The 19,478-nt window shown below is 51.1% G+C and overlaps 2 protein-coding genes across 2 annotated transcripts; one reads left to right on the top strand and one right to left on the bottom strand.

Annotated features, from left to right (window-relative positions):
- The first annotated feature begins 407 nt into the window (after nucleotides 1-407).
- Nucleotides 408-4,585, top strand: DAPK3 (death associated protein kinase 3). Its single transcript, XM_026041442.1, has 8 exons — nucleotides 408-469; nucleotides 1,954-2,314; nucleotides 2,657-2,786; nucleotides 2,946-2,994; nucleotides 3,083-3,109; nucleotides 3,233-3,385; nucleotides 3,756-3,801; nucleotides 4,028-4,585. The coding sequence occupies exons 1-8, from the start codon at nucleotides 408-410 to the stop codon at nucleotides 4,568-4,570; spliced, it is 1,371 nt and encodes a 456-aa protein (XP_025897227.1). The 3' UTR covers nucleotides 4,571-4,585.
- A 5,241-nt stretch (nucleotides 4,586-9,826) lies between these two features.
- Nucleotides 9,827-16,457, bottom strand: NMRK2 (nicotinamide riboside kinase 2). The gene is made up of 8 exons (XM_026041443.1): nucleotides 16,352-16,457; nucleotides 14,467-14,557; nucleotides 13,132-13,180; nucleotides 12,762-12,933; nucleotides 11,227-11,298; nucleotides 10,570-10,676; nucleotides 10,088-10,173; nucleotides 9,827-9,996 (listed from the first exon to the last, which is right to left on the bottom strand). The coding sequence occupies exons 1-7, from the start codon at nucleotides 16,375-16,377 to the stop codon at nucleotides 10,088-10,090; spliced, it is 603 nt and encodes a 200-aa protein (XP_025897228.1). The 5' UTR covers nucleotides 16,378-16,457; the 3' UTR covers nucleotides 9,827-9,996.
- Between the last annotated feature and the right edge of the window lie 3,021 nt (nucleotides 16,458-19,478).

The following is a 19,478-nucleotide window of genomic DNA, read 5'->3' as shown; positions in this document are numbered from 1 at the left end:
GGTGGGGGGGCGAGGGATGGCTTGGAGGAGCGGCCTGGGGCTGGGAGAGCCATGGCGGCTGGGGGGCCGAGATCCGTGGGGCTCCGGGTGTGGGTGCTGTGGGGTGCGGCACCATGGGGGTCAGTGCTGTGGGGGGCAGCACGATGGGGGGCAGCACCATGGGGATCAGTGTGTGGGGTGCACCATGGGGTGCGGCACGATGGGGGTCAGTGTGTGGGGTGCAGCACGATGGGGGACAGCACAATGGGGGTCAGTGTGTGGGGTGCAGCACCATAGGGGTCAGTGCTGTGGGGTGCCACTCCATGGGGGTCACCGCAGCACTGAGCGGGGGCCCCTCTGCAGCGCCGGGCCCTGCGTGTGACCCCGCGGCAGCCGCGGCCGGGGCGCCCCGCGCCCGCCCCGCCGCCATGTCCACCTTCCGCCAGGAGAGCGTGGAGGACTACTACGAGATGGGGGAGGAGCTGGGCAGGTGAGCCGCGCCGCGCCCGTTTCAGCCTCCGCTTCTCCCTCCGGAGCACGCAGCGCGTCCTGGCCGCGCCGGGACCACCGGGCTGCCTGGCACGGTCTGTCCGCGCCTCAGCCGCTTCCCGCCGCGGATCAGGCCGCGCGAAGGGCCGGCCTCGCTCCCCGCTCCCGGCGTTGGCGCCAGGCCGCCCGGGCGCCGCTCGGAGCCTCCGCCACGGCGCCGCCGGCCGCTTGGCCCCGCGGCCCCTCCAAGCCCCTAACCCCTGGGTGTTCCCTTGGCTGCGCAGCGGCAGGAGGAGGTGGGGACAGAGCGACCTGCCCCGTTTCGGCGAGGGCATCGGCTTGAAGCACCTCAGGGCCTTTGTCCCCCTCCTCCAGGGAGGGTTTGGCTGGCGCCGGGGTGGACCGGGGGCCTCTGGGCTTGGCGGCTGCCTGCTTTGGTCAGCTCCGACTCTGATCCAGGCCTCTGGTCAGCTCCGACCCCGATCCGGGCCTTATAAGGAGCGTCGGAGTTGGGGCGAGCGGCAGCCGCTGCCGGAGACGTCACAGCCGGCGGCGGCCAATGGCCGGGACGTGCCGAGGCGGCTGCGGGGAGGGAGCGGGATGCGGAGCTCCGGGAGCGCCCCAGGCCTGGGAGCAGCGGCCCTTCCTCCCGAGGAGGGTCCCGTTGAAGGGCCCTGCGCCGTCCTCGCGGGCTCTGTCGGGGCTGCAGGGGGCTCGGCCGCTGCCAGCAGCCGTGACCTGATCCCGCTCTTAAAACACCCGTGAACACAAAAAAATAATCCACATCCCAGCCCCTGCTGCCTGGATCTGGGAGCAGGTTTGCCTGATGATATCCACTGAATTTTTTTGAATTTATTTGCCTGATATCCCCGGAATGAGGCTGTTGACTGTGCAGTTGTTCTTAATTCAGGCTTTTATTTTATTTTTTTTTCTCCTGCCATCTCAGAGCTCCATGAAAGCTTTGGAGAGCTGGGGACCGCTGCATTTCGAGGTCTGCTCTTCTAGAGGCACCCTTGGGGGCTGCACACAGAGTGGGCAGATGGGCATGCTCCGAGGAAGGAATGGGGGCGAGAATAGTGTCTGCAGCTGCCTGGGGCGCGCTGGGATGGGCCTGCAGCTGCCGTGTCCTCCCAAGGAATTTCCTTCCTTCCTGTGTCCCACGCGGTGCTGCTCCATGGGGATTTAAGTGCTGGCTCCTGCAGAGCTGGAGCGGTGGGGCACAGGGTTGAGGAGCGAAACTGTGAGGTGGAGCAGCCCAAGAGCCTGTTTGAGGATCTCTGTAGAAAGCATTTGGGGTTTTAGCCCGCTCTGGGCTGTGTACGGGAGTGCAGCGAATCCTGGCAGGCCAGGGAGGTCTGTGCTTCCTCCCACACGAGTGTAGGGTCCCCACCATCCTCACTGCGCTAGAGATCCCCTTGCAAAGTGCCTCTCAGCACGTGTCATGCAGAGGGTCTTCTCACCTCGCCTCGACCTTGCCTCCTGCAGTGGGCAGTTTGCCATCGTGCGGAAGTGCCGCGAGAGGAAGACGGGCCTGGAATACGCAGCCAAGTTCATCAAGAAGCGCCGGCTGTCGTCGAGCCGGCGGGGCGTGAGCCGGGAGGAGATCGAGAGGGAGGTGGACATCCTGCGGGAGATCCAGCACCCCAACATCATCACACTGCATGACATCTTTGAGAACAAGACAGACGTGGTGCTCATCCTGGAGCTGGTCTCGGGCGGAGAGCTTTTCGACTTCTTGGCTGAGAAGGAGTCCCTGACCGAGGAGGAGGCCACCCAGTTCCTCAAGCAGATCCTGGACGGGGTGCACTACCTGCACTCCAAGCGCATCGCTCACTTCGACTTGAAGGTGAGCTCTGGGCTGTGGGATGGGAGCTCCTGGTTGTGGCTGTGACCTGGTGCTCTCTGTTTATTCTCATGGGACATGGGAAGGTGTAGAGATCCCACATTTAACAGATGGGAAGTGGAGATTAACCTCTGGGCCAACTTCTCACGTGGAGTGATCCAGTTTACCCTGGTGGAGTGACCTGCCTGGCCATCATTTTGGTGTGGGTTTGTGATGCCGGTCACAGAGGCTGTAGCTCCTGCAACTGTTTGGGAAAAGGTGCCCAGGGCACCAAGCCTCCCGTGAGAAAGCATGTGGCTGTGGAGTCCATGCGACCAAAACCAACTTGCTCCTCTTCCTCTGCAGCCAGAGAACATCATGCTGCTGGACAAGAATGTGCCAAACCCTCGCATCAAACTCATTGACTTTGGCATTGCCCACAAGATCGAAGCTGGGAATGAGTTCAAGAACATATTTGGCACCCCAGAGTTTGTAGGTGAGTCCTGGATGGGTGTCGCTTGTGCAGGGCCAGCCCTTCTTTCCCAAAGCAGTGAGGGCTCCCCTGGCCAGGCAGTGCCTGAGCACCTCAGTGGGGATCCAGTGTCTGGATTCTTCCCATAGAATAAGTCTCTCCTCCCATTTTTTCCTTCCTAAGCTCCAGAAATAGTGAACTATGAACCGCTGGGGCTGGAGGCCGACATGTGGTGAGTGATCCCTCTTCCGTACACCTTTGCTAGGAGGCTGTGCTGATCTGCCAGCTGCGCTATAACATTGTCTCCCCCTCTCTTCCAGGAGCATTGGGGTCATCACGTATATCCTGTGAGTACGAGCAGGGTGGGGAGGATCCGTGTGAGCACCGGGAGCGGGGCTGCCCCAGCTGTGCTCGCAGGTGGCTGGGGACAGTCGGTCACTCAGGGTGGTCACGAGCTGCTCCTGTCGCAGGCTGAGCGGAGCCTCCCCCTTCCTGGGGGAGACGAAGCAAGAGACCCTGACCAACATCTCCGCTGTCAACTACGACTTCGACGAGGAGTATTTCAGCAACACCAGTGAGCTCGCCAAGGACTTCATCCGGCGCCTGCTCGTGAAGGATCCCAAGTAGGAGACGGGGAGCGAACGGGAATTAACCTGGGAGCGGAGGGCAGCTGGTCCTTGATGGTCTGTGTGCAGGCAGCCCCCATCTGCCTGGCACCGCTGGGCCCATGCTGAGCCACCAAGGGCCATTTTCCATCTTTCTTGTGCTGGGAGTTGGAAAATCTGGCATATCCCTTTCCCTCTCCTCTTTAGCTCCTCGTTTTCTGCCTCTTGTCGCCTAGTTGTAGGTTTGTTTCTGAGTACAGTGAGGTTGTCTGGGCTTATCCACAAAGCTGTGCTACAAAGGCAGTAAAATCTGAGTTTTCTAGGCTTTAACAGGGAAGAGGGCAGCCAAACCTCTGTCTTGCTGATTTGGGCCTTGCTGTCATTGCAGGAAGAGGATGACAATAGCTCAAAGCCTGGAGCATCCTTGGATTAAGGTAAGAAGCTACCCAAGAGGCTGGGGAGATGTTTGTGAGCTTGCAGCTCTTGATTTAGTGTGGTTGGAGCTAGTTGAGCCTTGCTGAAGAGCCAAAGCCCCTTGTGCAGAGGCAGAGCTGGAGGCTGCATTCCCCTGTCCATGGGCTGAGCTGGTGGTCCCACTCCCACCATGCCCCGTGTGCACCATCTGCCCTGCTTGATGCCAACCATCCTTCTCCTCTGCAGGTCATCAAGAGGAGGAACGTCCGCAACGAAGACAACGGCAAGAAGCCTGAGCGCCGTCGACTGAAGACCACGCGCCTGAAGGAGTACACCATCAAATCCCACTCCAGCATGCCACCAAACAACACCTACATCAACTTCGAGCGCTTCTCCAAGGTTATGGAGGAGGTGGCTGCAGCTGAGGAGAGCCTTCGAGAGCTAGAGAGGAACAAGAAGTCCTTCCGAGAGGATATCGAGGCACTGCTGTCCATCTATGAGGAGAAGGAGTCATGGTACAAGGAGGAGAATGAAAGTATCAGCCAGGACCTCCGGCAGATTCGGCAGGAGCTGCAGAAAACGGAGGCCCTGAAGAAGCAAGCCCAGGAGGAGACCAAGAACGTGCTGCAGGTGGCCAACGGCCTCAAAAGGCGCTACCGGAAGCTGGAGAACCACTACGAGGCGCTGGCCAAGCAGGTGGCCTCGGAGATGAAGTTTGTGCAGGAGCTGGTATGGTCCATCGAGCGGGAGAAGCTGCAGAGCGGCGAGGGTGACGGCAGCATCCGCTAGGCCGGGCCCCAGCGCCGACGGGGGCGGGAGGGAAGGGGGAAGGATGTGGCCGTGGGGCCCATTGGGACAGGGACACCAAGCCCCACGTGGCCCGGCTTTGCTTATTTGCCCAGAGCAGCTTATTGGCTTGAGCAGTAGTGGATTGCAGCAGCTTTTAGTGTAGCGGTGGGGCTGCCTGAGGACCGTGGTCCAGCATGGTGTCCCCTTGAGCCTGCCTCTTTGGGACAGGGCACTTGGTCCTTCCTGAATTCGTGAGTGCGGGCGGCAACACTGAAGAAACCGCGCTGGCTCTGCCCCTTCCATGTGTGAAGGGGCCGTTGGGAACCTCCAGCCCATGCCTTGAGATTTCTGATCTCCACCCACCCAGGCTGGGGCTTGCGGTCCATTTTCTTCATGCTTTTTTTAAATTATTATTATAATCTTTTCACACCTCTGGATGCTGCTCACGTGGCAGCAGATGGGCAACGCTCCGGCGTCACCTTCCTCTGCTCCCTACCTGCTGCCCTGTGCTGCAGCATGGCCCTGGCCGTTGGGGTCTCCGGGAGGGAGAAGTCTCTTGGAAACCCTCGTGGCAGCTCATCACTCGCAAAATCCACCCAGCCGCCCTGCCGTGCTGCCTCTCCCTCCCCAGGGATTTTCCAGCTCTGTTCCAAGTCAGTTTGGTGGCGCTTCAGAGGGGTTGGGTTGAGCTCTGTCTGCTCGAGCTCTCCTCATCTTCCCGTGCCTTTTCCCTGGGACCCAGCGTGGCTGCAGTGGGCTGTGTAGGGTCTCTGGGGTGCCAGAAAGGTCATTTCCAAAGGCAGCTTGTGGCCCTGGGGGAAATTCTGACGCTCCCAGTGGCCATCACTGTGTTTCTCCCACTGCGACGCGATGCAAGGTCACAAATACCCCTTTCATTTGCTTCTGTTCCTCCCTGGTGCATCCTCTTTCTCCTTTCCTGGCTGCTGGGGTGCAGGTGCTCAGGGAGGCAACAAGCACGGAGGAGAAAAATGTCAGAAAAGGTCAATTTTGCACTTCTTGCCGTGACCAAAAGATGCTGCCCGTGTGGACCAAGTGCATCCGTGCCCTCCCATTCCCATTTTCCTGTTGGAGCAAGCCCCGGTGCCTGTGCTTGGCGGCTGCAGGGCTGCTCCCCGCTCTCTGGCCACGGTCGCTGCTCTTGCTGCTTGTGCTGGGTGCTGCAGGGCCACCCTGGTGGGGAGCAAGGGCCCGGGGCCGCGTGGGTGTCCGTGAGGATACGCCGGAATCCTCCCCTCTGTGCAGGGTGGGCTCTGTGCCAGCCCGGGGCTCCCTGCCTTTGTCACCTGGCCTGCAGGACCACTGGGATGGGCTCTCTGGTTTTAACAAAATAAAGGTTTCTGTACAAGTTGGGTGCCTCATTGCGTGCTGGGACAGGGGCGAGCACAGTCCCAATCTGGGGTGCTTTTGCAGGGCGTTGTGGCCCCTTTTCCTTTCCATGCTGGGCCCGGCTCCTCGGACTGTCTAGGGATGGTGTCTTGGTGCTTGGGACGGACCTGGAAGCTCAGGGAAGCTCCAGAGCAAGGTCCTGGGACCCTTCCAGGCTTTTTTAGGGGAGTCCTGGGAGCTGGGAGGTTCCGTTAAGTTTCCCAGGGTCCTGGTGTGTTGTTGCAGTCCTAGAGATCTTGGGTTTCTTGAGCCTTGGGTTTCTGAGGGCTGCAGCTGTGCCGGGAGGATGCAGGGAGATCCTGGCGCCTGCCTCAGCCGCAGCCAAGACCCTTCCAACCGTGACCTTGGGGAATGAGCAGATGGCCCAAGCCCCCCAGCCCCAGCAGAGGGTGGCGGCCTTGGGCTGCAGCAGGGCTGGGTGACTCTGCGGTCCCCGTCCCTGGATCTGCGCCGGGGCTGGCGGGATGCGGCCAGTGGCAGCAGCTGAGGGTGCCAGGCTGGCACTGGAGGCCAGAGTCTGTCCCTGCCATACGGGTGCCTTGGGCTGCCGTGGCCTTGCCTGCCCGGGTGGGGTTTGGGGTCTGATCCCACGTTCTCCCTTCTGGATTCCCATCTTCTGGGTTCCCATCTCCCCTCAGGCCGCTGTCCTTTCCCAGGCCAAGCACTCGCGCCTTGTCCTTATCCCGTTGCGCAGCTCCCATGCCGCTCTGCTTTTCCCATGCCATTAAGTCGGAGCTTGGCCACCTCTTCCCTGCCCCGCTGCCTGGCTCCGCGGGAGCCCTGGAGCAGCCGGGGTTTCCACTTACACGTGGCATCTCGTGCCCGGGGGCACAGGGCACCCGGCAGAGCGCACATAGTGCAAACGCTTGCGGGATGCTTCTCGTGCCCTCCGTTCCCATTTTGCCATCCTGAAAGGTTCTTACAAGCTACTAGTTGATTTATCCTTGCCAGAAGTGCTGCTGCCTTAGCCATAGTTATCCCAAAGGGAAACATGCCACTCCTAGAGGTGATGGTATTAGGTCTCAACTGCTTGGATGCGCAAAAATATCACGACACTTTTATAAAGCAAAATTTTGGGCTCTTTTGTTACCCTCCCCGCCTTGCTCAGGAGGACTTGCTCTGCTTTAGCAGCTTTTGAATCGCAGAAGGCTGCAAATAATCTAAGTTTTGAAGCAGCTGAGGATTTCTGGAGAAGCAAGTCCTGTGCCGAGCACCTGAGCTGCAGAATTGGCACCGTCTCCCCTCCTCACCTCACCTGTATTTAAAATTAAGTCATTGTCAAGTTTTTGGCAAGGGCTTTGGAGGACTGCAGGCACCAAGTCCTTTCGAGGGCGGCTCTGGGAAGCACGAAGGTGCCCAGGGCCCTAGTAGGTTTGCAGCAGTCAAACACCCTGGTTTAGGTGCCAGTGGGCCTTGGCACCCCGCTCCGAAGGCCGCCGTGCGCCACGCTGCAAACCTGCTGCCGTCAGTGCAGCCTCCAAAAGCAGCCTGTGGTGTCCAGGCTTGGATTTTTTGCCTCCTTTTCCCTTGTGCCCTCCTCCTGATGCCACCAGTGCTTGTTTCTCCCTTCCGGAGGGGCAACTAAGGTCCATCAGACAGGGGCAGATGCGATTTACCTGCTAGTTTGCTCCCTTGGCCCCTGGCCTGCTGCTTTTAGGTGACTTCTCGCTCAGCAGACACCTCTTTGCAGCCACATTTCTCATTAATCCTGCCCCCAAACCACCCCACGGGCACCCCTGGCCCCACAGCTGGGAGTTTCGAGCCCAGAGCACCACGCTTGCCCCACGTGACGGGTCTTATCCTTGGACAGCGTGAGCGTGCACACTGCCCTTACCCACGATGTGTCACGGGTGCTTTAGGACATCTCTTTAATGGCACTTCCTATCTTTAGCCAGGGTATTTTTATAGCCGGCTGAAAGATCCCAGCCTGCTTGCCTCTCTCAACCCCGGCTTGAAGCTCAATTAGTTAATGGGCATAAGGAGAAGGTGGGGAGTTATTATTAGCAGCCAGCACCACTACCCAGGCCGGGTTATTTTTACAGGGCTGAGGACTGCAGCGAGTTGCCCGGGGCACCCTGCACACGCACAGGCAGATGTTTCCCCAGGCACAGCTGGATTAGCACACACCACAGCAGAGCAGAACGGGTAAATCAGGAACATACCTCTATTTTTTAAAATAGAGCTTTCGGCGGGGCTTCCTGGGGAAGGTCACTATTTTCCTCATGTATTGGTCCGGCCTGAAAGCCTCACAAAGAACACAAGTTGTGCTGCTGCAGAGGAGAAAATGCAGACAGCTCCCTCATCCTGCCCCCACCCCAAAAAAACAAACAAAAAAAGCCTTAGAAAGTATACACTAATCAAGGGATACAGCTTTACCCTTCAGTTTTACTCCAGGAGGGATGCGATGACCCAAATCCTTTCCAAAGCTTGCCCTGCCAGGTTGTATTGCTCCCTATTACATAACTTCCATCTTCTGCTTGCCTGATTACAGCTCTTTAGTGCTCATTTCTGTTGGCCACAAGGCTTCATTTCCACACAGTAATACAGCACAAAAAAAAACAAACAAACAAAAAAAACCCCACCCTATCATTAGAGCGAAAAAACAGTCATTTACACTGACAGTTTAGTTTTGCTGAAGAGCAAGGACAGGAGCAAGTTGGGGGGTTTCAAAATAATCTGCAAATAAGCTTGCCAGGCACATTTGAAGAAGTAAAATCTCCTCCACCTACATTGTACCACGCAGTAGCTATCTGGCAGTTGTCTTTTCTCCCACCAGAACTCCTTACCTATTTAAGTATAAGCTCATCCATAGGATGCACCACTTCCAATTTCATATCAAGGACTACTTTCTACTATCTAGATATAAAGAAATCATATAGATTTCTTAGAGCAGGTTTATGTTAATTTACCACAAATACACATGTACAAGAACAAGTTTAGATGCTTTCCAGTTCAAATCTGAAATTCAGACAGTATTTTCAGTACTAATTCCCAAGGAAAGTATCCCAACTGAGCAAAGTTTTACTATTAAGTTGCAATCCAGCTCCCTAAATTCAACCGATTCGCTTTCTGTTCAGGATCATAGTAGCTTTTACTCTAGAAGCTGTCAACTGGGGACTTAAGGACCAAGTAATTTGGATTCCAAATACATAGAAAGAGGCTTTACCAATTATTATATTATTTACCAATTATTATTCTATTGGTGATCAAGACCATAGCATCTTTATGTTGCTAATTGGTTTTGCACATGGAGTGAGGAATGTTGGGCAGCTTGGAGGTTGATATAGAACTAGTCCCATCAGCACTTCAGAAATATCCACAGGGCTGTTCCTCTCCCCCAGTTGGCTCAAAGAACTGGTTTCTGGCTGGGATGCGTGACTCAAACGGGGCTCTCAGGCTAATGTTATCACTTAAGGGACACAGAAATACCATAGAGGTTTAACACTGTACATGTAGCTCTCTGGGATATTACGTTTCAAATACAAAATAACAGAAAGAAAACACAAGGGCTGCTGTTGTGTTTTGGGGATTTTAGTGCCTATTTCTACACTAGCAAAAAAACCCCAAACCACATACACACACAAAACACAAACACCCCCCAAAGAAACACAAAACCAATATTAAAACAGGAGCTCAAAGATGAGACTTTAAGCAGATTTTTACTGAATTCAAAGGATGGCATTATGAACAAGCCATTATATAAAGGCTTTATGTCTGCAGAAGTGCAAGAGCGGAAGAGTCAGTTGTTTTCCAGAGGCAGCTGTTCCTTGTTCCATTATAAAAATGCATTATTTCATTGTATTTTATATTCCACTGACTTAAATGTAAGAAAAATAATAATAAAAAAAATCCTGTCCGTCACAGTTGTAAATAAGTTATTTTCATTTTTCAATTATATACAAAAGATACTTTCCAAAGGACAGTGTAAGAGCTTACATAGATGAACCCAAGCTTTGACTTGACTGTCTAAATACTATTTACAACGTTCTGTACATGGGTCTTTCAGGTCTTCAGAGACCCTGAAAAGCAAGAAGGAAAAAGGGTAAATATCCAAGCACGAGCGGGTTGTTGCAGCAGTCAGCCCCTCATCTCAAGCAGAAATGTATTTACCTATAAGCAATTCAAAAGCTTGTTCTGAATATCTTCAAAGACTTCGTTGTAAAGTTCATCTCTGGACTTCAGGCCATCTAAATAAACTAAAAAAGACTGAATCAGTCTGTAGGTTTCTGAGCAGAACCAATTTTACGTAAATTAGTTTCCAAATATTTAGTGGATCGTCACAAACCACAATTTGCTTTCCAGTTAGAAGACAGAACCCCTTCTTTTCCCCCTCCTCAAAGTGTCCCACTAAGTCTACTACAATTAAGAATCCTTTTCCTATAAGGAATTATAATCTAAAGCAGAGGGAAGATGTTGTTGGCTACAACATCGCACATATTCATCTGAACAGAAGGTAAGCCAGGCTGGAAACTCACTGCTAAAAACAAAGAGTACCTCGTATCATTAAAGGTTAAATTTTCCTTCAATTAAACTACCAGTTTCTTTACAATCCAAAGTACAATCCCGAAGTATTCGTATTTGGAGAGACTTACCAACATCGACACCATCATCTTCCATTTCTTTCCTGTGTTTTAAATACATGGGCCACACGTGTCCATCAAAGAGGCCCGGCGGGTCAGGAACAGTGTAGTTCCTCGTACTGCGGACATCAAAGTGGAAGAGGACATCAGGACACGCAGGACTACACGGTGTCCGGCACAGAGCTGGAGCCTCAGGTTAATCTGACAACTTGCAATCTGGGCTGCGTTTACGGCAAAGCTGACTCTCGCTGCCCAATTCCCCATCCTGATCGTTGGCCACCTTTTATAGCTAGTTTACCGAAACATCCAAAATAAATACAGAAACCACAGGTATACATGAAGGCAAACAACTACTGTTATGGGTGCTCACAAGTGAAGCACTGAATGGCTGTGATTTTTTTTTTTTTGCACCTATTAATAGATGGATATTAATAGGATTAATAGGATCTTAATAAAAACCAAAGAGACTACTACATCGGAAGACTCGGTAATATGAAAACCTTGTCCTGCAATTGACATTAATATTTTCAGGTAAAAATCCAGTTTTGTAAGTGACACCAATCTGTCCCATTAATAGCAACACGCCGGTAGTTGTGGTCTCTTTTCTCTTGCCTGTAGCAGGCAGTCCCTATGGGAGAAAGGGATTCGATTTAGCCAAGCAATCCTTACCTTCTCCTCCTCTTGCACTCCTCATAGGGAACTGCCAGGTAGTAGCGTATGTCAAATAGCTCTACGAGTGGTCTGGGTAGGGTGGAAAGGAAGAACATGTGCATTTATTTTTTTCTGACAGAAAAGCGGAGAAAAAAAAGATTTTTGTGGTTTTCAGTGGTGATTTTTCTGCTTTGCCTGTATTTTTGTCTATCGCAGAGAGTAGAATTTAAGTGTTCTCATAAAGGGATGAGTAATGGACTAGTTTACTAGTAACACAGAAGTGAAAAATGCTGCTTGTCATAAGTTAGGATGACGTGTTAGGTACTTTTCCCACCCCAGTACCATGCCACCAGTTACTGGGACACAGGCTGGGATGAACTATGGTGTGAACTGCGAGGTTTTCCACCATGCACCATTTCAAAACCCACTTGCAGCAGACCAGAGTTTTGACTGATCAGTCTCATAGGGATCAATTTGTGAAGAGTTTGCGCTTTTCAAGAAGGAAAGGCAGCAAGTTCTACCTTCAATTGTGCACTGATCAGACAGAGGAAAAAAACCTCTAAAAATCACTAACGCAAAGCCAGGTCAAACAGCCAGTTCCAACCTTGTTGGACTAAGATTTCTAAAGCCCGGCTGATGGCAGCATTAACTTAACATAGTATTAAGTGAGCAAGCACCAGGCCCATGAATGCTGTATTCCCTCAGGAGAGGAAAAAGCGGCTCCTCCTAACAAGAAGGAGCATTTCAGAGCGATCCATAACCTTCAAGCAGGATCCTTCCCAAGGGAAAGGCCAGGAGCACCGGGCTCTTTGCCAAGGCAACCTCTCGCTCGCTGGTCTCGCTCTATATCACCCAAGATTGCCACTTTGCACCAAGCTGGGAGAGCTGCTTGCCTTACGATCCAGCTTATAAACAACTCCAGTTTGCCAAGCGTCTTGCACAGCTTTTTCCCCATGAAATACTTTTGTAAACAAAACTACAATTAGGAGCCAAGAATCTTCTGCAAGTTATATTTATAGCACGCATTTTGCTTATTTATGTGTTGGAAACATAGACCGTCTTCACTGACAATCTGGCCTTTCCCATTTTCCTGACATTTTCTTCCCATATAAGAATGGGAAAGCAGGTAAATCTTTCCTCCAACGTATAATTAATTGCTAAGCTCAATTTAGTTCCTGCTAGAAGAGCTTTTATATCACATGATAAAACTCAAATGTCCTGACAGATTCCATGTAGGAAAAAGAACTGACTATCTTCATGCTCTTATCAATGGTATTTTGAGCCCAAAATTCAGCCATGGTGGTGGGAGCGAGAGCAAGAGGGAAGCCTGGGCTTTCACCCAAGCTTTGGCCTGAACCTCTCAGGTGTCCTCACACTGCGGGCACACTCTAAATTAAACAGTTTCTTACATTTCTTTTAGAAAATTGCCTTCTGCACAATACCTCGGAGCAACACAGCAAGGGTAGATTAGCAGAAAGGAGGTTTTAGGCCTGGCCCTAGTGATCTCGGGTGTTCCTCACTGGCAAAACCATCAGTAATTCCCCAAAGCTTACTTGTAATTATAAAGCAGGAAGCCTTCAATGACCAATATATGGGTGTCTTTGGAGGCTGGCTCTTTAGAGCCAGGCGTAACATTGACCCCGTGGGAACGGGCAAACTTCACTGGGTTCTCCATCCACGCACGCACCGTGCTCACCATTGCCTCCATATCCAAGGAATCCAACACTAGTTAGAAGAGAGGGGGGTGGGAAAGAGGGAGACAGTCAAATACCACGAACCACAGAGACTTCAAAATATAATGTAAAATGCACTTATAAAATCAAAAATTATGGAAATTAATTATTAAAGATTTAATAGTAAAAAAAGAGAAATACTTAGAAAAAAATATACATTACTGCATCCTATAGCGAACACTGCTCTTACCATCCCATTGTTTAAAGCCGTCTTCCCCGACTTCTATTTGATCTTGTGGCTGAAATATAGTGAGCAATAAAACATTGCTGCAAACTCGGCGTGATCAGCTACCTAAGATGCGATCACAACCTGGACACTACTGCAATACACAAGAAAGCAAGTGTTCACTTAAAAACAATCACAGCCCCTAACGGTACTCAATTAAAAATTCCCATCTTTTACCAACCCCGGGAGTTTTGAAATATTCTCTTGGCTCGAGTGAGCCATTTCTGACAAAATTCTAAGCTAACGTTTTGGCTAATAGCAAGTTATTAGAGTCCCTGTGTTTACAGGAAAACATATAGAATTAGTATTTAAATATAGTGCTAGTAACTGCTAACATTCACATGCTCAGTAATTGCTATTTTAATTCCTTCTAACAGTTCTAATATAAAAAAATATAGTCATCATAGCTTAAGTTTTAGTCCTTTACTTACAGCTTTGCTTGCAGGAGCATTTGCAAATTAAACAGGCAAGCAAGAAGCAGCATATTTTGTTGGAAAGGTTAAATCGGATTCCACCTCTTTTAAAGGCTTGCATTTGACTAAGTTTGTGCACGAGGCTTACAGCGAAGAAGCGCTGCCCGCTTCGGTGTCTCGGTGGGTTTAGGACTGTAGGTGCTCGCAGGAAGGCAGGACAAACAGATCATGCAGCTGCCAACACTGCACGTGCTGTGCAAGTGCCTCATCCCTTGCACGTTCATGTCCACCAGTTTGCACCAGTACAAAACAGCTGCAGCCCACAGGGTTTCTGCAGTGTGGTCCTGACTACCTTTTTCCTGCTGCTTTCCCAGCCTTGATGCAGGGGGCACAGGGCTCAGCACCGGTTTTCTGATCTCAGCTTAGCAGCCTTTGAATCAAGTTTCTGCTAAGAAGTTACTAAAAGCTCAATCCATCTGCAATATAACTGCTTTTCTGAATTTAAAGCACTGTAGGTTTGTGTTTGACATTAACTTAACATTATTACTGTGTTTTAAATAAAGCATTACAAGGAAGCAACATTCTTTTCTACATAAAATAAAGATGGAAAGCCAACATGGGGAAAAAAGATATCTGTAGGTGGTACATTTAAATCAGTAGTTTGACTTAAAAGTTAGAAGTGTTGCTAAAAGCTATTGGAAAATTTACTAGAGACATCCTGAGCCAAAAGCCCCTCACCTGCCCCCTTCACAACAGGCCTGCTAGGCTGTCAAGCCTTACTTGAAATACATGCACAAATATATACAGTTTGCAAAGGGGGGGGGGTCACTACAGCTAGCTCTAAGTACAGTAACTATTTTAAACGGGGGAGAGGAGTTCAGCTTACCTTGAAGAAGTCATCTTGGTGGATGACGCAGCAGTTGGGCAGTGCTTTGATGATTCTGTTGGTCAAGGTGGTTTTGCCACCATTGGTCACACTAGACAGAAAGCATGACAAAAAAAAATTAAAAAACCCCCTCAAAACCTGCATTAGACCCAGGGTGAGGAAGAAGGATGAGGTTATAAGTACTGCTAGACTATTACTCTTCTCTAGTAACTTGTATTTTATTGTTTGATCTATCCACTTCTGCAGCATTAAAAGCATATGGGTGAATTACCTGACTAGGTATATGGGTGAATTATCTGACTAGGTCGGGATGACTTTTAGAAGCACTTTTAGGAACTTCCCACTTCAATGAGCATCAGTACCCAAGCATGTCGGCGCCTGGGACTCCATGAAGGAACTTCGGGGAATGCGACTTGCTTGTGTGGAGAATTCTCCCCACCCCTGCCCTGCAGCTCTCTCAACCCTCGTCCTCCCGTCGCCGCCGGCGGACGAGCGCCCGCGCCACGGGACGCCGCGAGCGCGGCCCGCGCCACGGAGCACGTTTGAATTTCCCGCCTCGACGATGAGCGCGCGCGCGCGCTGGCCGCTGATTGGCTGCGAGCGCCCGCGCCCCCCCCCACCCGCCCGCGTGCAGCGCGCGCCGCTTCCCGCGCCCTCAACGGCTCCCCGCGCTGAGGCGCCCGCGCCGCCATTTCGGCAGCGGCGCCTCGCGGGGCGGGCGGCGGTGCCGGGCGGACTCCTCGCCTGCTGAGGCCCCGAGGGGCTCCCTGACCTCCCCGCTCCGCCCGAGGGCCGCGTCCCCAGCGGGGCTCCCTCCCTTTTGCCCTCCCTGCCCAAAGCCAAAAGTGCGGGGCAGCCCCACGCGCCGCGGCCTCAAGATGGAGGAGAGCGCTGGGCGCCGCCAGCCTCCCTCGGGGAAGCTCTGATCTGCCTCACCAACCCCACCCGCCTTGGCGGCCTCTACAGCATCCTCGGTTGGCAGCACCAACCGGTGTTGGTTAAATAAAGAGGCAAAACAAACTTCTGCTTTTTGATGAGGGAAATCGCCACTAAAATGGCTCTGACTTGCCCCGGCACTTCCCTGGCCGCTAGCGTTCATTGCCCTGCAAAGACTCACACTGATTTTGGAGGCTCGCAGTCATAGTCACCAAGTTAAAAACCACCCCCCGAAAACAAGACACGTGGAAAGTGAAGGGAAAAAAATCTTAAATGAAAAAAGCCATTTTTTTCCTATCAGAGGACGATTCAGACTCTCACACCTGCAAAACCTGCTTTATCCCTGCAAAACCTGACTAATCTTCCTGGCCCAATGAGAAAGTTAAGTCGGAACGTGCTGATTTCTCACGCGTTAGTGAAAACCTCTTAAAAACCCCGCGCTTTCCTTGCGCCGCGTTTTAAGCCCGAGCCTTGCTGGGACCTGCAAGCGGCTCTGCGGTCCGGGCGCCCACGCCACCTTCCATCAGACACCGCGTCCCCCATGCGGAGCCACCTCCACGTCTTCTTTGGCAGCAGAAAGTATTTCCATGCTGCTTTTCTCCCTTCCTGCCATCCCCAGCATTTCCCCCTCCCCCTTTTCTTTTTTCCAGAAAAGCTTTTATAATGAAAACATTCCCCCCCCCCCAATTTGAGGGGCATCATTCCCTTAATTTTACTTACAAAGTTAATTAGGAGACTCGTTTCTACTGCAACATATTTCCCGTTACTATAGAAAAACTCTGTAAAAGCAGCATGCATTGTAGTCAGATACCGAGCCTCAAGCTGTAGCACTTCTAGACTTCTGCAGTGTTATTGCAGAGACCCAGAACCTGCAGGCATAAGCTCGTTTTGCACCAGTTAAGCACAAAAAGACAAACATGCAATATAATATATACAAATAGCAACTTACCCTCCAATCCCTATAATGTATTTCATCTTTGTCGCTTCCTTGGCAGGAATGTGGCAAGGAAAAAAAAATGCAAAATGCTGAAAGTTAGAGCAGAATTACGGCTGATTTTTTTTTTTTCTCCCCTCTCTCTCTTCCTCCCTGCCTCTTCCGCTCGCTTTGGTATTTTTCCCTCCCCTCTCTGTCGCTGTGCGCGGGTTCCTCTCGCTTTGCTACGCCATTGAAGGCCAGGGGCGGTTTTGCCGCTCGTTTATAGCGCGCGGCTGCGCTGCGCTGCGCTGCGCTGCGCTGCCCGCCCCCGGCGCCGCCGCCCGCCCCGGGACCCCGCGGCTCCCCCCGGGCCCGGCTCCTCCCGCTGCACCTGTTCCGCTCCCCGCATTAAAAATAACCCCCTTGGCACGCTCCTCTTTTGCCTAAATTAGTAATGGGGTGGGTGGAAATGTCACCCCTTTTCACATCTCCCCCGGGAGCCCCGGGAAAGGAGGTACGGGACGGGATAAGTGAAGTGGCTCGGTTTTTGTTTTTGCCTTCAAGGGCCACAAACTTTCTCGTTGCTTTCCTCTTCCCCGTTCCACCGTAACGGCTTCCAATTCATGCAGGGACTTCAAAGTCACGCAGTGGAGAGGACTTCTTGTTGTTTCCCCGAGCTTCTGAAAAGGAAGGAAGTGGGGGAATCAGCAACTGTTTGGCTGCTTTTACCAAAACAGTCCAGAGAAAGGAATTTGCAGAGGAATGCAGGTTAATTAATTCATTAATATTGAATATATTCAGCTGGACCATCGTGGTTTGAGATCTTAGGGAGAATATGCAGCATCTGGTGGGGCTTATTCCTTATCCATTGACACGAGTTAGGAGTTAAGTCCCAGCATATTAACCCCTAAACTCGCAGAAGACGATGGTCTAACTGAGTATCTGCCCTCCTGCTGGTTTTGCTGGCCCTTTCCTCCAGGGTTTGCTCATGAAAATAGCATTTTTTTTGATAAGTTAATTTGAGCTTTCCTGCTTGCTTGGATAAACACCTCTCACATGGGCAGGCATGGTGGGCTCTGTGCTTCAATTCCCAGCATTTCTGATAATGCTAAAACCGGGGCTGGCCTCAACTGTTGGGCTGGTTTAGGTAAGGGTTTAGGCTGAGGTAAAGACGGGGTAAAGTCAGCCACAGGGGTGAACGTTTTCAGAGCAGCATCATGAAATGCAGGCATTTTTAAATAATATGTTGTCAATCAACAAAACCTGTGTGTCCATTTGTTTTTCCTTTTATGAAATTGAAGTATGGAAGTATTAAAAAACATACAGAGGTTTGCAAAATCATTTAAAAACTTTTTTTTTTTTAATGTATAGACACATCACTGTGCCAGTATATGGAGCTTCTTTTTAATCTTCTTTGGAGCCTTAGTGTCCATAGGGCTAAATCTCGTGCCTGTAGCTCTGATATACATATGGATCATATATGGAGAGGATTGGTGAGGTGTGGGGCTTGCCTCTTGGCTGGGGGCAATTTCGGTGGTTTGAGAAACTGGGCACATAAAATTGATATATGGGGAATTAAACCATCCAGAACCTGAACAGTTTCCAAAGAGTGGACCTAAAATTCACTTAGGGATGCAGGTAGCGCGGGTCCTGCTGGATACTGTCCCTCAATACTGTCCCTCTGGTGAAGCAATTCTTGATGGGCCTCACACCATATAGTTTATGGGGAGGTTGCAGACCTGCTCCTAAAGGTTCAGACCTTTAGCCAAGATATTCCATGGGGAATACGGTTTATTTAGACAAATACTGCCGTTTTAGCAGTTTACAGCATCTCTCTTTGCACGTGGGTATCCTATGACCTACTCCTCTCACTTCCTGCTAATATCCCTCATATAGGTACCAATCCTATCTTTATTTTTGCTCAACTGGGTAACTGTTTTCTGCAAAACTATTGCTTCCCAACTGTATTTAACTTTAATATCTCCTCTCTTTCAGACCTGAGGAACAGATCATGTGCCTACGAGCTTGCTTGGTTCTTTCCAGCTCCATCTGTTGTTCTAATAAAAGAAGTTACCTCTCCCTGCAAATCTCGCTCGCCTTAAAGGCCATTCAGTGCTCCCCAGCACTAAGGTCAAAGCCCAGCGCCCTGGTAAAATGACCTGATAATGAATAAACATGTGGTGAAAATTAGAAGGAGATTAGTAGCTGTCAGGGATGTGCAGTTCTGGGTCTCTTCAGTGGAGGTGTGGAGGCAAGCAATGAAATCAAGGTAGCGCACGGCGAGCTCACAAGCGGGTTTGGAGAAAACGCTCTTTCCTATTTTGCCATTTCTTGGCGTATAACAGAGGAACGACGACGCGTTTGCACTGGCATGGGTGGCTAGCACCCTCGCGCTGTGTGTCCTGCTGTTTGGTTCTCCTTGGCTCCTCAGGAGCTGCAATAGCCGGGAAAGCTCCTTTCCCAGCAGCTCCCGGCGCGCCGCGGTGTTGCACCCCCTTAAAATCTGGCCAAGATTAGCTCCGTGCAGAACCTTTTTGTACCCCTTCTGGCCACGAACTAGCGGATTTCTTGCTTAAAAGAGCAAATACTGTGTTTATTTTATCGCTTTTGCCTTGCTTAATGTGCAAGGCCAAAACTGGGAGCCTCAGAAGGTATTAAAAGGGTAGGAGGGGACACTGACGGTGGTGGCGACTACCTTTGATCCACTCCCCTCTGCACTGGAATCAGGGTGATATTTTAAAAAAATAAAAATGTTTTCTATTTTTGGCACAGGCCATCTTCTAGGTGAGTGAAAACCATATTCTCCGCGGTGTTCACTAAGGTGGATGTGCTTGAGAAATGCACAAATGAGTTATTTGGCATGAGGCCCATCAAAAGCTGCAGTGTGTCTTTAGGGGAGGAGGCCAACCAAAATTGATGGCGCAGCAGCAGCAGCAGCAGGTTTTAGGATGAATTGAGAACAGCGAGTTTCCCCCGCCTCCATAAAGAATGTCGAAGCCCTTCAAAGCCCCATTTATTTCTCTATTTATGAAAACAGGAAGAATCAAGGACAGAAAATAGTGGGTTGTTTTGTGGTTTTCTTTTTTTGCACACAGTGCGAAATCCCACCTTGTGTTAACATGGTGGTTTTCAGTCGAAAAAACTCTTTTTTGCCATCTTT

Source organism: Nothoprocta perdicaria, unplaced genomic scaffold, assembly GCF_003342845.1.
Source record: "Nothoprocta perdicaria isolate Ctin4 unplaced genomic scaffold, notPer1 scaffold_286, whole genome shotgun sequence".
NCBI classification, from domain to species: Eukaryota; Metazoa; Chordata; class Aves; order Tinamiformes; family Tinamidae; genus Nothoprocta; species Nothoprocta perdicaria.
Note: the sequence above shows the minus strand (reverse complement) of the source record. Positions and strands in the feature narration are given on the sequence as shown.